General features: G+C 42.0%; 1 protein-coding gene across 2 annotated transcripts in view; it reads right to left on the bottom strand.

Annotated features, from left to right (window-relative positions):
* The window catches only part of LOC124721395 (integrator complex subunit 12), a 97500-nt gene that overhangs the window by 64264 nt on the left and 10338 nt on the right, over positions 1 to 22898 (bottom strand). For both annotated transcript variants that reach the window (XM_047246338.1, XM_047246337.1), the window contains one exon: positions 16330 to 16481. In XM_047246338.1, the coding sequence (XP_047102294.1) occupies positions 16330 to 16479 (150 nt within the window). In that variant the 5' untranslated portion in view covers positions 16480 to 16481. The remainder of the gene's footprint in view (positions 1 to 16329; positions 16482 to 22898) is intronic.

Here is a 22898-nt window from a genome sequence, read left to right as displayed (position 1 = left end):
CATTCGTCTATGCCATATGGTATTATATTTTGGGATAACTCTTCTCATTCTCAAAGGGTATTTTGGCTCAGAAACGGGCAGTTTGGGCAATAAGTGGTGTAAGTTTGTGAACCTCTTGTCAAACCATTCATTCACTAACTTGGATATTCTGACATTGGTCTCTCAATATATATATACTTTGTTACTCTCATTTCTTGTTAACAAGATCAGCTTATTCCCAAGACATAGCAGCTTTCACTCAGTTAATACTTTGCAGAAATCCAATCTACATTTGTATTTCACTTCCTTAACTAGTGCAGATAGGGGTGCAGTATACTGCAGCATTTTCAATAAGCTACCACAGGAATTCAAAAATCTCAGCATTAATCCACATGCTTTCAAATCTAAGCCGAAGAGATTCCTCATGGGTCACTCCTAGTCTGTTGAGGAGTTCCTTGAAAATTTAAGTTGATTCTGGTGATATATTGTCGATTGCATTTACTTAAACTTACGGCTTGACTTTTTGGGTTCATAAACATTTTATTTTATCTGTTATTACTTGTATGTTGTAATTTCATGTATTGAATGTTCAATGACCTTTGAGATTTGCTCCTCAATTTGGTCATATGGAACTTAACTTGTAAGTAAATAAACAAAAGACATTGGGTATCGAAAGAAAGATGTGACTCCAGCTACATATTGCAAAAACGAAATTGCAAATACATGCAAAAACACCAGAGAAAATCTGCCTGGTGGCTCTCAGTAGTGGCATCCAGTATATATCTGCCCAAGACCGTCCCACTTGGAGAAGACTTCTGAAAGCCTACCTGAATCCACGACTCGAAGAGGCCACATCATCTAATGATTGAATTGGCTGATGATGATGATATATATATACCAATTTCTGTCTAGTATACTAGAAGTAGAATTAGAGAATTAGTTCTTTTTGAAGGTGACACTAGTACGCTAATCAAAACACACACACACACACACACACACACACACACACACAGCGCAACAGAAGAAATGGTAAATAACATTCTCAGTATTATTATTATTATTATTATTATTATTATTATTATTATTATTATTATTATTATTATTATTATTATTATTATTATTATTATTGAGGAGCTTTCCACAAATGGACTCACTTTCAATTTCAAAAAGACACTACATATTCAATTCTGAACATCTAAAGGAAGTACACCAATGGTAAGTGCAAAACACAGTCAAAATAATAACTACAGAGGAAAATTCAGAAAAACTTGGTGTCCATACTGTTGAGAACTTAAACTGAGAATAAAACGATTCCAGAACTCCAAAAACACTTAGTTCAACCAGATTTGTACCTTGAATTACTGCAATACTACAGGAATGACAAATCGGTAAGTTAATATATTTTGCAATTTTCACTCAATAATGCATGGAATAATGTTTTTGGATAATTCATCTTTAACAAGGAAGTTTTCATTGCTCGACAGTGTTGTGTAAGAATAACGTGTGGTGTTCACTCACAGTCATCATGTAGACATCTGTTTAAGGAGTTCAGCATTTTGGCTAGTGTTTCACAGTATATGTATTCCTTGTGAAGTTTCTATGTAAATAGCCCAGTACAGTTCGAAAGGAACAATACAGTACATGATTACAATACCACAATAAAAAACTGCATGAATTATTCTCCAATAAGTTTGACTTTAGTCCAAAAGGGGGGGGGGGGGGGTTGCACAATGCTGCCACTAAAATTTTTTATCACTTACCCATTGATAAAGGCCTGACAGACACCAAAGCTAAATTTGAAAACAAACCAAAAAGTTTCTCCTTAATAACACGACTCTTGTTCCATAGAATAATTTGTAATTTTGTAATGTATAAAAGGTGGTGGATAGGAATTACTAATTCACATCTGCATTAAAAAAAAAAACCACTAGTCAATGGTCAGCATGCAGCCATATTTACATATTAAAGTTCAATGTGAATGTAAAATGGACTCATTCCATATCATTAGATCAATTGTTCTTATATCTTATAGCTGCATTCCACAACTCTGTCTTATCACAGTGGCCTGGTCTAAGGAACATGTTTCTTATTACTTTATGTTTCACCCTCTCTTCAGTAACATTTAAGAATATGAAAATACAGGGTGATTCAAAAAGAATACCACAACTTTAGGAATTTAAAACTCTGCAACGACAAAAGGCAGAGCTAAGCACTATCTGTCGGCGAATTAAGGGAGCTATAAAGTTTCATTTAGTTGTACATTTGTTCGCTTGAGGCGCTGTTGACTAGGCATCAGCCTCAGTTGATGCTAAGATGGGGACCACTCAACAGAAAGCTTGTGTGTTATTGAGTACGGCAGAAGTGAATCGACGACAGTTGTTCAGCGTGCATTTCGAACAAAGTATGGTGTTAAACCTCCTGATAGGTGGTGTATTAAACGTTGGTATAAACAGTTTACAGAGAATGGGTGTTTGTGCAAAGGGAAAAGTTCTGGACGGCCGAGAACGAATGATGAAAATGTAGTACGCATCCAGCAAGCATTTGTTCGCAGCCCAGGAAAATCGACTCGCAGAGCTAGCAGAGAGCTGCAAATTCCACAATCAACTGTATGGAGAGTCCTACGAAAAAGGTTAGTTATGAAACAACTACCCGAGGCGATGGATCGGCCGCCAGGCAGCCCATGACAGAGCACTTCATCACTGGCCTCCAAGAAGCCCTGATCTTACCCCCTGCGATTTTTTCTTATGGGGGGTATGTTAGGGATATGGTGTTTCGGCCACCTCTCCCAGCCATCATTGATGATTTGAAACGAGAAATAACAGCAGCTATCCAAACTGTTACGCCTGATATGCTACAGAGTGTGGAACGAGTTGCAGTATCGGGTTGATATTGCTCGTGTGTCTGGAGGGGGCCATATTGAACATCTCTGAACTTGTTTTTGAGTGAAAAAACCTTTTTAAATACTCTTTGTAATGATGTATAACAAAAGGTTATATTATATTTCTTTCATTAAATACACATTTTTAAAGTTGTGGTATTCTTTTTGAATCACCCTGTATATCTGCTGCATCAAAAGTGGTTTTGAGGTCACGGGAATAAGCTAAAAATTTGCTTAGCTTTCTGATCAAATTTATAAATAGACGTACTCAATAAAATCATGAATACAAAATAGCTGTGGGGTGACTCTGATCTTCTGTCACTTTTACCATCCTAATGCTCAAACCAAGTTCACCGAGAGCTTTTATTTTATATCTTTATGGAAGTACTGTATTTAGAGATGAAATTGAGGTGTGTACTCTGAACAAATAGCAGTTTGTGATCACAATATTGCAACATTCACAAAAAACTAATTTACTTATGACTATGTACCAAGTTCAGTCTGTGGGCAGCATATACATTACATACAGTATAACTCAGAATGGACAAACAATATTTAATTTATTCCTGGCGCATGTTTCTTTTCAGTTAATATTACTGTAATCAGTTTAAACAACAAACCACAAATTCATGGAATATTGCAAATTGACCATTTCATGTTGTGGTTTGATGTAAAAAACCAAGTACACTTTCTCGTATGAAGGTGAGGCCAGTTTATGAATGGCCTTGAAAACTTGCCCAATGTATGCACTTTTTAAAGCAAACACTATACTTCATAGTATAACAGATGGAGAGTGTTAGAATGTAAGTATTTATTGGTAATTTATTTAAACTGCATTTTCTATGAAATTATATCCAGACAATAAGAATTAAGCAATCCACAAAAGCGCTACATACTTATTAATCAGTGGCTACAATTTCCACTGTAATAAGGAGCAAGTGAAAATGCAACCAGGAGAAGTCATTATTCGAACATGATTTATTTTCTCTTGGGCACACAGCAGAGTAGATGTTTTATAATGACACTGTAATGATAGTATCAAACCACAATACTGCTATCATTGATGTTTTATTGCTGTTGATTGTAGAGTAGCAATACGCCTATTTCAGCTCTATGGCCACTTTCAACTTACCTTATCTGTAGGCAAGTATGATTTGTTACCAGTTGTACAATTATAACTAATAACAATTTTGTTTGTGTGTTGGTACTTACATCCAGATTACATCATGGTACTGCCAGTGTCTCATAATCTTATTGCTGCATAAAGTCCTTAAATTGCACCCTTTTTTATTTGTTAATCATTTAATTAAATTTTCACTCATGAGTGCTGTTTTTGATGAACGTTAGCTTAGGTCTTTTATCAATGGTATGTACTGTCGAAGTTTTGCCAACTAAACCAGTGTTTCTGTATGGTTACAATTTGTGTATTTATTTGTCTATGTATTGTAATGGTCTATGGGTGATAGTATAATCTGTATTATGTTTTCATAGTGTGTATATATTTGCTTTTATTTTCTTTCTATTATCCAGAATGAAATTGTATTATTTCAGTAAAATTACCTAGATAATGTTTATTTTTCAAATCCATTTAAGTATTTAATATTTTATCAGGATCTGGCCATTTTGGAAGAAATTGGAATCTATACACATTCACAAACAGGCCCTGATAAAATATTAAATAATTAAACATACATAAAACAAAAGAATTATATAGGTAACTTTACTGAAATTATACAACTCAGTTCCGGATAATCTAAACAGAATAAAAACAAATACACATCAAAAAAAGTTATGCATCACCCCAGTTCCCGTAACTCCTGAAGATAGATGTTGACTGGATACTTTATCACAGACACAGTCCCTTTGACTGTTCAGAGATGTCACTAAACCTGCCCAAAGATGTAACCAACCATGTATGAGCAGCACCTATTAGAAGGAGAGGGTCCGACACCCAATCAGTTCCAGTCATTCCACCAGCAATGAGGTACACGGCTTGTGTTGTCTGTAGTTCAATTATGCCTAAACTCAATACCACACTCTGATCGCATCTGTATTGTTACTTTGTGCCAGAAATGGCTCCCAACAAGGGAGGTGTCCAGGCATCTCTGAGTGAACCAAAGCAATGTGGTTCGGACATGGAGGACATACAAAGAGAGAGGAGCTGTCTATTACCTGCCTCATTCAGGCTGCCCAAGGGCTACTACTGCAGTGGATGACCACTACCTATGGATTATGGCTTTGAGGAACCCTGACAACAACGTCACCATGTTGAATAATGCTTTTCGTGCAGCCACAGGATGTCATGTTACGACTCAAACTCTGCGCAATAGGTTGCATGATACGCAACTTAACTCCCAACGTCCATGGTGAGGTCCATCTCTGCTACCATGCGACCATGCAGCGCAGTACAGATGGGCCCAACAACATGTCGAGTGAATCTCTCAGGATTGGCATCATGCTCTCTTCACCAATGAGTGTCGCATATGCCTTCAACCAGACAATTGTCAGAGATGTAATTGGAGGCAACCCATTCAGGCTGAATGCCTTATACACACTGTTCAGCAAATACAGCAAGGTGGAGGTTCCCTGCTGTTTTGGGGTGGCATTACGTTGGGCCGACGTATGCCACTGGTGGTCACTGAAGGTACCATAATGGCTGTATAGTAAGTGAATGCCATCCTCCGACCGATAGTGCAACCATATCAGCAGCATACTGGCAAGGTATTCGTCTTCATGGATGACAATTCACGCCCCCATCCTGCACATCTTGTGAATTACTTCCTTCAGGATAATGACATCGCTCGACTAGTGTGGCGAACATGATCTCCTGACATGAACCCTACTGAACACGTCTGGGATAGAGTGAAAAGGGCTGTTTATGGACAATGTGACCCACCAACCACTATGTTTGTTTGTTTGTTTGTTTGTTTGTGGTTTTAGGGCGCAAAACTTCTATGGTCATTAGCGCCCAGCCCGTGACGTAGAAAACAGGAAAAAAACGAAAGTTAAAATCAGCAGCAATGGGAACAAAGTCATAAAATTTGAGAAACTAAAGGCAGAAGGAATGCTTAAAAATCCACGATAGAAAGGGGTTGGTTGTCCCCCAAAAAAAGGCTTCAAATGACTGACGTCATTTCACTGTCACTAATAAACTGTAGAACGCGGTCAGCTGAGCGCGTGTCATCTGCTAAAATCGACGAGAGATCGGGCGATAGCTGTAGATGGGAGCGTAACGGATTAAAATAGGGGCAGTCAATTAAAAGGTGTCTGACCGTCCACGGCTGAGAGCAGTGGGGACAGAGTGGGGGAGGATCACCGCTTAAAAGATGTCGATGACTAAAAAGACAGTGCCCTATCCGGAGTCTAGCTAAAATTACCTCCTCCCGACGACGCGATCGGGAGGAAGAGGTCCATGCGCAAGGAAGGGCTTTCACTTCCCGCAATTTATTATGGGGAAGTGTTGACCAATGCGCATGCCATAAATGAGCAACTTGGCGACATAAACCGCTCCGTAGGTCGGTAAACGGAAGAGACTGAATAGCTGGCCGAGGAAGAGAGACTGCAGCCTTGGCCGCTATATCGGCCGCCTCATTTCCACAGATACCAGCGTGTCCTGGGAGCCAGAGGAACGCCACTGAGACGCCCCCCAGGTGGAGCAAGCGCAGACAGTCCTGAATCCGGTGGACCAGAGGGTGCACAGGGTAAAGAGCTTGGAGACTTAAGAGAGAGCTGAGAGAATCTGAGCAGATTACGTACTGTATCCGCTGATGGCGGCGGATGTAGTGGACAGCCTGGAGGATAGCGTAAAGCTCCGCAGTATAAACCGAACACTGGTCGGGAAGCCGAAAGTGATTTGGGGTGTCGCCAACAATATAGGCACCCCCTACACCTAACGATGTTTTCGAGCCATCGGTGTAAATAAATGTGGCTTCCGTCATTTGTGCACATAGAGCAGCAAATGCCCGACGGTAAACAAGTGTAGGGGTACCATCCTTGGGAAATTGACATAGGCCTCTGAGCAAGTCGATCCGGGGACGGAGCCAAGGCGGTGCTGTACCCCAAGTTGTCAAGAAGGTTTTAGGAAAGCGGAAGGAAAGAGAATGGAGCAGTTGACGGAAGCGGACTCCCGGGGGTAGTAGGGAGGAGGAGCGGCCTGCATACCCGACATCAAGGGAGGCGTCGAAAAAAAGGTCATGGGCTGGATTAGCAGGCATGGAAGACAAATGGCTAGCATAACGACTCAGAAGGGCTGCCCGGCGATTGGATAGCGGAGGTTCAGCAGTCTCAGCATAAAGGCTTTCCACAGGGCTGGTGTAAAAAGCTCCAGACACTAAACGTAATCCACGGTGGTGGATAGAGTCGAGACGCCGAAGAATAGACGGCCGAGCAGAGGAGTAGACTATGCTTCCATAATCCAATTTCGAGCGCACTAAGGCGCGATAGAGGCGGAGGAGGACCACTCGGTCCGCTCCCCAAGAGGTGCCATTCAGGACACGGAGGGTGTTAAGGGAACGCAGACAGCGAGCCGAAAGATAGGAAACGTGGGAGGACCAGCACAGTTTTCTGTCAAACATAAGACCCAAGAATTTAGCGACGTCGGAAAACGGAAGGTTGACAGGACCTAGATGTAACGAGGGCGGAAGAAACTCCTTACGTCGCCAAAAATTAACACAAACGGTCTTACTGGGTGAGAAACGGAAACCGGTATCGATGCTCCACGAGTGGAGGCGATCGAGACATCCTTGAAGACGTCTTTCAAGAAGGCTGGTCCGTTGAGAGCTGTAGTAGATCGCAAAATCGTCCACAAAGAGGGAGCCCGAGACATCAGGAAGGAGACAATCCATAATTGGATTAATGGCAATGGCAAACAGTACAACACTCAGCACGGAGCCCTGGGGTACCCCGTTTTCTTGGGAGAAAGTACGGGATAGAGTAGTGTTCACCCGCACCCTAAATGTGCGCTCTGCCATAAATTCGCGAAGAAAAAGGGGCAGCCGGTCTCGAAAGCCCCAAGAGAACAGTGTGCGGAGGATGCCTGTCCTCCAACAGGTATCGTATGCTCTCTCCAGATCAAAAAATATTGCTACCGTTTGGCGTTTCCGGAGGAAATTGTTCATGATATAAGTGGAGAGAGCAACAAGATGGTCAACGGCAGAACGATGTTGTCGGAATCCGCATTGGGCTGGTGTTAAAAGACTGCGGGATTCCAGCCACCAAGCTAAACGGTAATTCACCATACGCTCCAAAACCTTACAGACACTACTCGTGAGAGAAATGGGGCGATAGCTAGAGGGGAGATGTTTGTCCTTTCCAGGTTTCGGAACGGGAACGACAATAGCTTCCCGCCATCGCCTGGGAAAGGTACTGTCAGTCCAAATGCGATTATAAAGGCGAAGGAGGTAGCGCAGGCTATGGTTTGATAAATGCAGCAACATTTGGACATGGATACCATCCGGTCCTGGGGCGGAGGAGCGAGAAGAAGAGAGTGCATGTTGGAGTTCGCGCATGGAGAAAACAGTATTGTAGCTTTCGCGATTTTGAGAGGAGAAAGCGAGATGTCGCACTTCCGCTGCACGTTTCTTCGGGAGAAACGCTGGCGGGTAATTTGAAGAGCTCGAAATCTCAGAAAAGTGCTGACCCAATGAGTTAGAAATTGCGACGGGGTCCACTAAGGTATCATGCGCGACAGTGAGCCCAGAGACCGGGGAGAACCTAGGCGCGCCTGAGAACCGTCGAAGCCGACTCCAAACTTCCGAGGAGGGAGTGAAGGTGTTAAATGAGCTAATAAAGAATTGCCAGCTTGCCTTCTTGCTATCGCGGATGACGCGACGGCATCGCGCACGGAGCTGCTTGTATCGGATACAGTTGGCCAAAGTTGGATGGTGACGGAAAATGCGAAGAGCACGTCGCCGCTCACGTATTGCGTCACGGCATGCCTCGTTCCACCAAGGAACTGGGGGGCGCCGGGGCAATGCGGAGGTGCGTGGTATTGAACGTTCCGCAGCTGTGAGAATAACGTCGGTAAAATGTGTGACCTCATCGTCGACGCTGGGAAAGCGACGGTCATCGAATGTCGCTAGAGACGAAAAAAGTGTCCAATCGGCTTGGGCAAACTTCCAGCGTCGCGAGCGCATATATGGCAGTTGAGGCTGCAGTCGAAGGACACATGGAAAGTGGTCACTCGAGTGTGTATCATCAAGGGCGAACCATTCGAAGCGCCGGGCTAGCGGAACAGTACCGACCGCAAGGTCCAAATGAGATAAATTTGCCGTGGAGGCAGACAAAAATGTGGGGACCCCAGTGTTGAGGCAGACTAGATCCGCTTGGTGGAAGACGTCTAGCAATAGTGAGCCACGTGGACAAGGATGTGGAGATCCCCAAAGCGGGTGGTGGGCATTGAAGTCCCCAACCAGCAAATAGGGGGGTGGAAGCTGATCAAGAAGATGAAGGAGATCAGCTCGTGCCAGTGGTGTAGACGATGGAATGTATACCGTACATAGAGAGAACGTGTATCCAGAAAGGGAAAGACGGACGGCGACAGCTTGGAAGGAACTGTTTAAGGGGATTGGGTGATAATGGAGAGTATCATGGAGCAGAATCATGAGTCCTCCATGGGCTGGAGTGCCTTCAACAGAGGGGAGGTCATATCGGACGGACTGAAAATGAGGGAGAACAAAGCGGTCATGGGGACGCAGCTTTGTTTCCTGAAGACAGAAGATGACCGGCGAGTAGGATCGTAAGAGGATCGACAATTCATCCCGATTGGCGCGAATGCCGCGGATATTCCAGTGGATAATGGACATAGGGTCAACAGAAAATGGAGAAACGTGACCAAGGGCGCTGTCAACTCAACGACTGCTCAGAGCTTGCGACCGACAGCATGGAATGGCATTCAGTCGAAGGCAGAAGATCCTGATCCATAGGTTGGTCAGGAGCAGCTCCTGCCACCAACGATCGGCCAGTTGACCGGCCACCAGCAGTGCGCCTCGGCGACACGGAAGATGGCCGAGGGCGATTTCCGCCAGGTGGTGCTGTAGTTGGGACACGCCTTGGCGGAGAAGGAGAGGAACTGTGTTTCTTCGTAGCCTTCTTGGAGGTATGATGTTTAGATGAAGGAGGAACCGATGGTTGTGAAGTTGCAGTACGTAAAAACTCTTCACGAGAATGCTCTTTTTTCGAAGACTTGGCGTCTGACTTTTGAGCTCGAGATTTAGCAGAACCCGACGAAGGGTGAGCCATAGAGTGGGCAGGCGAAAGTGGTGAGGTTGAACGGGCGATCTTTGCGCTGGCCGATCTGACGACCGTGGTACTAAATGTGAGGTCGCAAGTCTGCGTGGCCGCCTCCTTTGTTGGCCGAGGAGAAGCAAGGACAGTGCTGTATTTTCCTTTCTGAGGCACTGTGGGCTGTCGACTGGCGAGTAACTTTCGAGCAGCAAAGGTCGACACCTTTTCCTTCACTCTTATTTCCTGGATGAGCTTTTCATCCTTAAAAACGGGGCAATCTCGAGAGGAAGCAGCGTGGTCACCCATACAGTTGATGCAGTGAGGGGATGGAGGTGGACAAGCACCCTCATGGGCATCCTTGCCACACGTAACACATTTGGCCGGATTGGAACAGGACTGGCTGGTGTGATTGAACCGCTGACATCGATAGCAACGCGTAGGGTTTGGGACATAAGGGCGAACGGAAATTATCTCATAGCCTGCTTTGATTTTTGATGGGAGTTGAACTTTGTCAAATGTCAAGAAGACAGTGCGGGTTGGAATGATGTTCGAGTCAACCCTTTTCATAACCCGATGAACAGCGGTGACGCCCTGGTCAGACAGGTAGTGCTGAATTTCTTCGTCAGACAATCCATCAAGGGAGCGTGTATAAACGACTCCACGCGAGGAATTTAAGGTACGGTGCGGTTCCACCCGGACAGGGAAGGTGTGGAGCAGAGAAGTACGCAACAATTTTTGAGCCTGGAGGGCACTGTGTGTTTCTAACAACAGGGTACCATTCCGTAATCTGGAACAAGACTTTACAGGACCCGCAATTGCGTCGACACCTTTCTGAATAATGAAAGGGTTGACCGTGGAAAAGTCGTGACCTTCGTCAGACCGAGAAACAACAAGGAACTCTGGCAACGATGGAAGAACCGTCTGTGGCTGAGACTCAGTGAACTTACGTTTGTGAGCAGACATAGTGGAAGGTGAGGAAACCATTGCGGAAGAATCCCCCATGATTACCGGCGTCTCCGATGGCGCACTCCTCCCTTGTGGGGGCCCTCACCGAGGGCACACCCGCCTTAGGTGATTGTTCACACCTCAGGTCACACCTCCCGACAAACGGACGGAGGGACCAATCGGCACTTTCGGAAGGTATCAGCTCGGGTAATCACCCCTCCCTGGGCCTGGCCTTTACCAGGGGGTACGTACGTGTCCTACCTGTCTACCCGGGGCGGGGAATTACGCGTTACCCCGTCACCGGCTACGCATGGAAGTGCGTGGGTCGGCCTTCAGACACGCACAGGGAGGAAGAAAGAGAAAGGGAAAGGAAAGAAGAGGGGGTCTCAAACGCCGCAGCGGAGAAAAGGGTAAAGAGAAGAGGTAAGGAAAAGAGAAGGACAAAGGAAGGAAGAAGACATACAAGCAAGGAAGAAGAAGAATGTGGCACATTTAGAAGCGTCCGTCTCCGGACGTAGGCGCAAACCATACTCCCAGAGGGGGAGAAAGTGAAGGAAAGAACCAGCGGTGAGGGGGGGGGGGGGGGTGAAGACAGGGGATGGGGAAGGATGCGGAAAGGGAAGGTCAACCACTATGAGGGATCTACACTGAATCGCCATTCAGGAGTGGGACAATCTGGGCCAACAGTGCCTTGATGAACTTGTGGATAGTATGCCATGACAAATACAAGCATGCATCAATGCAAGAGAATGTGCTACTGGTCATTAGAAGTGCCGGGGTGTACAGCAATCTGGACCACCACCTCTGAAGGCCTTGATATATGGTGGTACAACATGCAATGCGTGGTTTTCATAAGCAATAACAAGGGTGGAAATGATGTTTATGTTGATCTCTATTCCAATTTTCTGTACAGGTACCGGAACTCTTCGAACCAAGGTGATGCAAAATATTTTTTGATGTGTGTATATATTGTTGTTGTTGTTTTCAGTCTTGAGACTGGTTTGATGCAGCTCTCCATGCTACTCTATCCTGTGCAAGCTGCTTCATCTCCCAGTACCTACTGTAGCCTACATCCTTCTGAATCTGCTTAGTGTATTCATCTCTTGGTCTCCCTTTACAATTTTTACCCTCCACACTGCCCTTCAATGCTAAATTTGTGATCCCTTGATGCCTCAGAACATGTCCTACCAACCGGTCCCTCCTCCTTGTCAAGTTGTGCCACAAACTCCTCTTCTCTCCAGTTCTATTCAATACCTCCTCATTAGTTATGTGATCTATCCATCTAATCTTCAGCATTCTTCTGTAGCACCACATTTCGAAAGCTTCTATTCTCTTCTTGTCCAAACTATTTATCGTCCATGTTTCACTTCCATACAAATACTTTCAGAAATGTCTTCCTGACAAATCTATACTCAATGTTAACAAATTTCTATTTTTCAGAAACGCTTCCTTGCCATTGCCAGTCTACATTTTATATCCTCTCTACTTCGACCATCCTCAGTTATTTTGCTCCCCAAATAGCAAAACACCTTCACTACTTTAAGTGTCATTTCCCAATCTAATTCCCTCAGCATCACCCGACTTAAGTAGACTACATTCCATTATCCTCGTTTTGCTTTTGTTGATGTTCATCTTATATCCTCCTTTGAAGACACTACACTACGAAAACATAATGAAGACTATACTACCACACCATAGATAATTGTAATACATACATAAACACACAAATTTTAACAATGCAGCATCACTGGATTAGCTGTCAGAACTACAGCAGTATATACCATCAATAAAAGACTTGACCTGAAATTTCTCAACTGCAGTCATAAGCGAAAATTAAATTACACAATTAACAAATAAAATCAGGCTGTGACTGAAGATCCTTATGCCACAATTATATTATAAGACAATGACAGCACCATGACGCAATATGAATCCAAGTACCAACACACAATCAAACAAAATTGTTATTAGTTGTAATTTTACATCTTTCAACAAAATGTATTTGCTTGCAGACAGCCTGAAGAGGCCCATAGAGCTGAATGGGCGTATTGCCAGTGTATAAACCATAGCAGTAAAACAATATCAATTACAGCAGAATTCTAGTTCAGTGCTATTATTATAATATCCTAACATGATTAAGCCAAACTGGCACCATCAAAAGATGTAAATATAGCTAATCTGACATTGTCAAACAGGTACAATAACACAGAGAGAGTGTGTGTGTGTGTGTGTGTGTGTGTGTGTGTGTGTGTGTGTGTGTGTGTGTGTGTGTGTGTGTGTGTGTGTGTGGGGGGGGGGGGGGGGGGACCAAACAGCGAGGTCATTGGTCCCATTGGATTAGGCAAGTATGTGGAAGGAAGTCAGTAAGTCAGTGATGCCCTTTCAACCATCCCAGCATTTGCCTAAAATTATTCAACGAAATCACGGAAAACCTATACCAGGATGGCTGGACACAGGTTTGAAGCACTGTCCATTATCTAACCACTGCACCACCTCACTCAGTAAACCTATCCTTCCAGAGTTCAACAACCTACTTTGTTCCTATCTTCTCTCTTGTCCTCCCTGTTGCCTCCAATATTCTTTTTGTCAGTCTCTCCATATTCATCCTGATTACAAGTGTGGAAAACTTTGAAGGAAAGGAAAAAAAAAGTCTGATTACTCCTGGTATTCTCCCCATGTTCCAGTACAGTTCTTCACATCCATCTCTGACCACTTCTTTTGGGGCCTAGTCTTATACTCTGCATTTTTCTTTCTTCTTCCTCTAGTTTTTCTATACTATATCTTCCTAGTGGTGGTGTCGCAGCAGCGTACAATACCACATCCCCACCACTGTCTTGTAATGTCCGATTTTGACATCTGTAGATATATTCTTTTTACTGTATACATCACTGGTCATACAAAAGGCTAGGCTCACATCATCTTTATCCTCTGTTATTTCCTCAATTTTCCTGTTTCTGAGATTAGTGTTTAAGGCCCGCAGATTTATGAGTTAAACTTGATCCGAGCTGATTTTCTGTGCCAATCTAAGATCAAATGCATTGTACAATCAGCCCTAGCACACTGGTCATAGCACAAGGACATTATGTGCAACAAGTGTTTTGCATTATCTTGTTGAAAGATAAGGTCATGGAGACCTCAAAGATAGGGCACAGCCACACACCTGAACACATAAGAAATGTAGTGCATACTGTCCAAATTATCAACTATACAAAACAGATGTGACAGTTTTGTGTACACAATGACACCCATAGCAGGACACCAGATACTGGACCCACATTATGACTAATGCCATCTGCCAATTCCATTCTCCCTGGAACTTCCACAGACAGATACATTATTGTGATGCTGTACTCAGAACTGGGACTGTCTGAAAAGACAATGCTTTGGCACTTCTGTGTCCTGTGTTGTTGTTCGGTGCATCATTGGTTAATTAAGGGAGGCTGCAGCAAAAGTCGCCATGCTGACAGCCTGTCATGCTCCAGACATTATTGCATTCTCCTTGTGGGCGGGTGGGCAGATGTGTGGATAAATTATGGGTTTCAAGGGATCATTGGTCCTTCCATTCTAGATATGCCACAAACAAGGGAGAAAACCATTTTACTTTAAACCAAAAACATAATGGGCAAAAGAAAACTGGTGGAAGACAGGGGAGATACAAGGTAACAGGGTACAACAGACATCAGCTAAGAGTAATTGGAGAACTACTAGAGCTTGCACCCAACAACATCTCACTGTAGTTCAAATTTTGCATTTCACTTCTACACATTTTGTTCTATAGATAGAGCAGAATTATTGTAAGGTTGCTGGTGGACAATGACAATGAGTAAGAGATGAAAACTAGAGAGATGAGGTACTTTCACTCTTCAAGAAAGTATGACCTGTGAAGAAAATTTGTTACAGGTTAAAATTGTGCCTTTGATTGGGACATAAAGCTAAATAACTGCCTTTTGGGGCCAGTACACTAACAATTGTGCTACCTTACTACAACCCATAAAATGTCTCAAAGAGTTGCTTTGTGACTAAATCCGCTCCATACCTTTGAAATACCACAGAGGCTTCAACTAGTGTCTCTGGTGAAAGTAATAAACAGGCTGATTAGTATTTTTTCTTTGGGGCAGATCTCGAAGAGTAAAAGATGGAATTGCAAAATTGGAAACATTCACAACTATATTTTTGTTTTTGCATCAGTTGACTTTTCCATTTAATTTTCTTCCAATATGCACACAATCTGACTTATTACTATGTATCAAGTAATCTGCTAATTTGATTTCTCGAAGTGTTTACTATCACCATCTTATTTCTATGCCAGAACTGAAATAGTATTTCGTGTGGCCAAAAACACAGTCCTTTCATTTGTATTTTCAGGTAAATTTAAAATGTGATGGCAGATTACATCCTTTAATCTTCCTCACATTATATGCTGAATGTACATTCCCAACAACTAGTTTTGCCATCCTTATGTTGACATTTTATGATACCAGTAGAAGCAGCTAGTAAGTTCTAACTAATTTGTAGTTCTGACTAAAATCTAATTCAATACATATATCTCTTTCCATCAGTTCTTCACCAGTAAATTATTCATGGAAGTGAACACTGAACAGTGTCGCCATTTCCATTCAACATGTACTGAATGGTATTTACTCATTTTTATCATAGTCATTTTCTGTAAACGTGCCCTACAACAACAAATAATTTTAAACTTGCCAAAGTGACAGCAGCATTTGGCACCCACTGTACCAAGGGCAAACTTTAGAGCACAAATAGTTCAGAGATGGATTTCCATCTAATAAATGATGTGAAAATATTTTTGTATGAACTGGTAGTATTGCGGAGTCAGAAACTAAAATAAGAAACTGTGACTGCACTTCCTGGAGATACATGCTCTTAGCACACAGACAACATATAGCATAAAAATGTTACAGAATGAGTAGTGTCAAATGTTGAACTTGGCATTTAAACTGCTTGCTGTTTACCCATAGAACACTAGCACACACAGCAAAGGAAAACTCATGTTGAAAAAAAAAACAAGTTCTACAAATTGCCAAAGTCTATGGCACTGTCACAATGTCCATATTATCAGATTTAAGCTGCTCCATCCTCTGAATTCTATCTTGACATTAACAAACATCTTGGACTCAGTGGATGTCCATTAGCCAGATTTACTGTCTAACATTAAGCATTTAAAGAGACTTTACTCAATTAAACAATAAAAAATAATCACAGAGGCATAAAGTAACTATCTAAACATTGACAAACAGCAGTCACAATTGCTCAACAGTAAAAATGTTACAATAAAAACATACAGGACGCAAGAGATGTCCCATGTTCTTTCCAGTCCTCTTCCGTATTTCATCCTCCAGCATCATCCTTAGCTGTTCCTGGCTTTCCTTTGTTCCAGACATCATCAATCGAATTGCACGAGAAACTATAGGATCCACTTCTCGTTCTGCCATGTCTGTAATAATAAGAATATCACATGATATTTATGACAGAAATTACACTGCTTGTAAAAATTAAATCTACCATATCAATTATTTTGAATCTAACTGGTAGCTAGAATGGACTTTCACATTTCTCACCAAACAATGACCTGCACTACAGCAGAACAATTATAGCAACAATGAAAGACACATAGCCAAAAAACCACTGAAAATTAAATCCACATACGACTACAAGTATGAATGCACACATACATTCGCTCAGAAGCCAATCTGCACTTGGATATCACTGAATGGGTTGTAGCCTGAAACCTAGTTATGTTACTGTACTGATACTTGCATGTAAGTGCAACACATTAATCAGCTATAGGTGAGTATGTGTCTTTCCACTTTTGTTATTGTTTCCATCCTGGCATTGGCATTATTGTTTCAAAGGTTAAATACTCCAATAAGACACTTTATTTACTATGAAAGTATTCATCACTATGAAACAAGTACACCTACACCAACATCTACATCTACATTGATACTCCACAACCCACTGTATGATGCATGGCAGAGGGTAGCCTGTACCATTTCTTGTCATTTCCTTTCCTGTTCCACCCGCAAATAGAGAGGGGGAAAAACAATTGTGTCTGCCACCATGAGCCCTAATTTATCAGATCTCATCTTAGTAGTCCTTACGCACAATATATGTTGGCAGCAGTAGAAGTGTTTGGCCGTCAGCTTCAAATGCCGGTTATCTATATTTTCTCAACAGTGTTTCTCGAAAAGAAAGTTGCCTTTCCTCGTGGGATTCCCATGTGAGTTCCCCAAGCATCTCCGTAATACTTGCATATTGTTCAAACCTACCAGTAACAAATCTAGCAGCCCACATCTGACTTGTTTCAATGTCTTCCTGGTACAGATCCAAAACACACTAGCAATACTCAATAACAGGTTGCACCAGTGTCCTATATGCAGTCTCCTTTACAGGTGAACCACTCTTTCCTAAAATTCTCCCAATAAACCGAAGTCTACCATTCGCCTTCCCTACCACAGTTCTCACATGCTCGTTCCACCTCATCTCTCTTTGCAACGTTATGCCTAGATATTTAAATGACTTGAATAAGTCAAGCAGGACACTAGTAATACTGTATCCGAACATTACAGGTTTGATCTTCCTACTCATCCGCATTATTTTACATTTATCCTCATTTAAGGCTAGCTGCCACTCATCACACCAACTGGAAATTTTGTTTAAGTCATTTTGTATCTTCCTACAATCACTCAACATCTACACCTTACAGTACACCACAGCATCAGCAAACAGCCACAGGTTTCTGCCCACCCTGTCCACCAAATCATTTATGTATATAGAGAAAAACAGTAGTCCTGTCACACTTCCCTTGGGCACTGCTGATGATGCCCTCATCTCTGATGAACACTCACCATCGAGGAGTGCATCTTTGCTATATGGTGAGTGGCTACTATCCTTTTCGTAATATTGTTACATTCCATCCTGCATTTTCCGTTGTCTGACAAATAAAAATTACCTACATCACATATTACTTAGCCATAACTTGGTACAGAAGGAAGTGAAGTACACAACCAGGAGAACAGACAGTCATCACCTTCAACATATGCAACATCGGCAACACAGTGAATGATTTGAAAGGTAAAGCTATTATTCAACCTGCAGGTTGGTTTGATTCAGATCAATGGTGCAACTCAATATTTTTCTCATTAACAAAGAATTGCAAGAAATTAAAGAACTGAAAAGTGACAGAAAAAAATCCTTGTATTTACCAAGAATCAAATCTAGGATATAGAACTATTAGTCTAGGCTTACTGCTTTAACAAACAAACAACTAATGCAGCAGCCATCAGATTTGCGTGACCCTACATATCTGATTAAGGTTAATTACTCTAGGATAATGTTAAGTGTACTTAAGGCTTCACTCACATAGCAGATCTACATTTGTAATGAACTGCTAATCATGCCAATTAAACCAGGGAAAATCCAGGATGGAATGTCACAATATTATAAAAAAGATAGATGCTAATCAACTTAGAGATGCTGAGATGCAGATAGGCACAACAAAAAGACCATTGCAAAATAAGCAATCTGATGGTGGTCAGATGGAGAGATAAGGTACGGGAGATCTCCTGTGCCTATCTCTCCAATCACCCACCACCTCCAAAAGTCCCACTGTCCAACCACAGAGAAGCATTCCCCTTGTGACTCATAACCATCTAGGACTGGAGCAACTGAATTACATTCTCTGCTAGGGTTCCTAGTACCTCTAGTTATGCTCTGAAATGAGGAATGTCCTACTCACTATTCTTTCCAGCCCTCCCACAGTGGAATTCTGCCATCCACAGAACCTACACAATATCCTCATCCATCCCTACACAAGCCTGCTCCCAACTCCTTGCCTCCTAGTTCATACCCCTGTAATAGGCTTAGGTGCAAGACCTATTCCACACATCCTCCCAGCACCACTTATTGCAGTCCAGCCACAAGTGTCACATGTCGTGTCAAAGGCAGGGCTACCTGTGAAACCAGTCACGAGATCTCACTTTAAGTTACAACCACTGTGCTGCATCCTATGTGGGCATGAAAACCAACGAACTGTCAGTCCACATGAATGGTCACTGACAAACTGTGGCCAAGAAACAGCTACACCACCCCACTGCTGAGCATGTTGCTCAACACGTTCTTCATTTCAAGGGCTGCTTCACAGCCTGTGCCTCCTGGATTCTTCCTACCAACACTAGCTATTCTGAATTACACAGGCGGAAACTCTTCCTGCAATGTATCTTACATTTCCATAAGCCCCTTGGCCTCAACCCTCGTTAGTCAACCCATCTGGCCCCTTCCCTGGTCCCATTCTAGCACTACACAGCCCTGTATTCCACCAACGCACCCACGGTCTTTTTACTTCTCTCCTTTTCTGATGGCCCCTTCCCCACCCTCCATCTAACCTCCCCGACTGCTCCTAACTGCCCTACCCTTTCTCCACCTTGTCCCTGCGTGCTCCCACAAGCAGCCCTTTTCTGCCCCCCGCCCCTACACTGTTATCAGATGCACTTGTATGCAGCTCTCGCTAAGATAAGTGATTAATATTTAAATAAGAGCCAATTTAGTTAATATTACATTTTAGACTAGTGTATATACTACTTCTCTAGGCTATCTATTGAAGGTTTCGCTTTTCTGACTGTATTTATATCGAAAAGGAAGTATTTTTGTAAAAGGCCGGTAGTCGCTAGTTTCGTTTACGTTTTTTAGGCATAAATTTCACGCGAGTGTAGATTTTCGTTTTTGACTAGTGTTATCACTTCAAAGTCAAATTAATTCATGTTGGTCATACAGAGCTAGGTAGTTAAAACTTTCGGAAGTAAATTTAAAAGTTTGTTTACATTAGTGTTTATTTAGGAATTAGTAGGCTACAGGTTACAAAACTACTGTGGTCTTGTGGCAACTTATTCTCTGCTTTTGTGTTAAGTTTGTCTATCAAATCATGTGTGACAAATGTGGTGGTTGCCGTAGAAATTTGAAAGAGGCGATGTTCTGTGTAGACTGTAAGTTATGGTTTCATTGGGGTGATTGTAGCGGCAAGGAAACGAGGATAGAAAATGAGGCTCTTCCAAGGCAGTGTAGGTTATGTAGAAAGGACAGAAAAATTGCTGAACAGGAGGCAAAAATTTGTGCCCTTAAGGCTGAATTAGAAAACGCAAACTTGGAATGATGTAGGTTAAGAGACGAAGAAAGACTGGGAACTGGGAAAAGGTAGCAAGCAAAGAGCGAAATAGGGGAACACTTGAAAAAACTCCAGAAATTCAATTAGTAAATCAGTTTGGCTTGCTATCTGAAGTGGAGGAAGGGCCTCATCCAGATGTAGTTGAAAGTAGGTTGAAGCAGAATATTAGCTTAAAGAAAAAAGACAGGTCGGGATCAAACTAGAATAGGAAAAGAAGAATTCTGCTTATAGGCACCAGTCATGAGAGGGGTTTGGGCCAGCAGCTTCAGGAGAAATTGGGTGCAGGGTACAAGGTCACAAGTTTTGTGAAACTGAGTGCTAGCCTTAGCCAGGTGACAGAAAACTTAGGTCAGGTATGCAGGGACACTGAGAAGGCAGATCAGGTAATCATAGCTGGGGGAGCAGGAAACAGCGTGGCTATGAATCCAAGATACAGTATTAGGGGTGACCTGGATAAAATAGGAGCAGAAACTGAGCACACAAATGTGGGGTTTGTGGAGGTCTTTCAGCACCATGATCAGCCCTGGGTAAACACTGCTGTAAGGCATGTTAACACTGAGCTGAACAGGATGCTCCCTCCAGACACCAGCAAAAATCTTACAAGTGTTGTTTCATTAAATGCTATTGGTAAGTGGGGATACACTACATATGGCCTGCACCTGAATAGGATGGGGAAAAATAAGTTAGCTTCTCTATTAGCAGAAACTGTAAGGGGGTCCACAGTCATGCAAGGAGTGACCACTGTGGTTAATGGGTCCAGGCAGACAGATTTTTTAGGTTAAAGCCAAAGTCGAGTCAGATGACCATCAAGATAAATAGAATAAAAGAATCTTCATGCACAGTAAATAGGGGTAAAGCTAAGGGCAGTATCAACTTACTTCATCAAAATATCAGGGGAATAAAAAATAAAGTAGATGAGCTTTTAGTGTGTTTAGATGATTTCAAAACTAAGAATGAGATTGATATAATCTGTCTGTCTGAACACCATGTAACTGTGGGCATGGATAGTGTCAGTATAAGTGGGTATAATTTAACATCTTACACTTGCAGATCTAGGATGGATAATGGAGGAGTTGCTATTTTCACAAAACAAGGGTATAAATTTTGTGTTGATCAGCACTTTGAGATTTGTGCATGTGATAATGTAGCATTGATATTAGCAACAGTGTACAGGTCCCCATTAGGAGACTGGGAGCTATTCATAAAAAAAGTTTGACTCCATATTACGCTGTCTGTCAGACAAAACAAAGAAGTTATTGATCTGTGGTGATTTCAATGAAAACTTTCTAAATAATTCTGAGAGCACAAGTGAACTAGAAGTGTTATTAACAACATGCAACTTAGAATCAGTGATCAATTTCCCTACACGTATAGCTGAAGACAGCAGCACACTAATAGATAATGTATTTGTACAGAAAGAGGGTGTAAAACAAACACACGCTTTCCCTGTGGTAAATGGATTGTCAGACCATGATGCACAACTGATTAACTTACAAAACCTAACAGGGTGTACAGTTCAGAAGCCATTAAGTAAAAGTGTGAGGTCACTCAACCTGGCATCTATACAGCACTTCAGAGAAAGCTTAAGAAATGCTAATTGGGGAGATGTATATAATGAGCCAAATGCTAATCATAAATGCAACATATTTCTTAATACATTTATATCCCTTTTTGAACATTGTTTTTCAAGGAAAATTACTAAATGTATCACTACACATTTTTCAAAGAAACTGTGGATTACTACAAGTATTAAAGTGTCTTCAGAAAGAAAAAGAAAACTGTATGAAACACCAAGAACTAGTAAAGATCCAGAAGTAGTTTTACACTATAAAATTATTGTAACAAACTGAGAAAAGTTGTAAGGAAATCAAGAAATATGTATGTTAGAGAAGAAATTAATAACTCCAGTAATAAAATCAAATCAATACGGAATGTTGTTAGAAGGGAGACAGGAAAAGTAACCACTGCGGTAGGTAGTATTACTATTAGGGAGAATGAGACCATCCAAACCAACAGTACACAAGTAGCTAATGTATTTAACAACCATTTCTTAAGTGCAGGAGAAAAAATTGGTGAGGACAGTTCAAAAGAAAAAGCTAGGCAGTACATGGAAGAGTCTGTTTTTGAAGAAATTTAGTCAGATTAAGTTTCACCTAACAACCTCTTGTGAAATAAGTAAAATTATTAAATCTTTGAAAACTAAATGTTCTGTTGGAGTAGACGACATCTCTAATAATATATTAAAACAATGTGGAGCAATTACAGCTTATGTTCTGAGACACATATGCAATGCATCACTAACTCAAGGTATTTTCCCAGAGAGGTTAAAATATGCCATTGTCAACACTGCTCTACAGAAAGGGGGACACCACAGATGTCAATTATCAGCCAGTATCCTTGCTTACAGCATTTTCAAAAATCTTCGAGAAAGTAATGTACTAAAGTGTGGTGAGCCATCTCAACAGTAATGGGATACTTAGTAAACCACAATTCGGATTTCAAAAATGCTGTTCCACTGAGACAGCAATATACAATTACACTGTCCACGAGTCCTTAAATAGTAAAATGTCACCAATAGGAATTTTCTGTAACTTGTCCAAAGCATTTCATTGTGTGAACCATGACATTATGTTACAGAAATTACAGTTCTATGGTATAAATGTAATAGCATATGAGTGGTTTAAGTCAAAT

This window comes from Schistocerca piceifrons, chromosome X (genome assembly GCF_021461385.2).
Source record: "Schistocerca piceifrons isolate TAMUIC-IGC-003096 chromosome X, iqSchPice1.1, whole genome shotgun sequence".
NCBI lineage: Eukaryota > Metazoa > Arthropoda > Insecta > Orthoptera > Acrididae > Schistocerca > Schistocerca piceifrons.
Note: the sequence above shows the minus strand (reverse complement) of the source record. Positions and strands in the feature narration are given on the sequence as shown.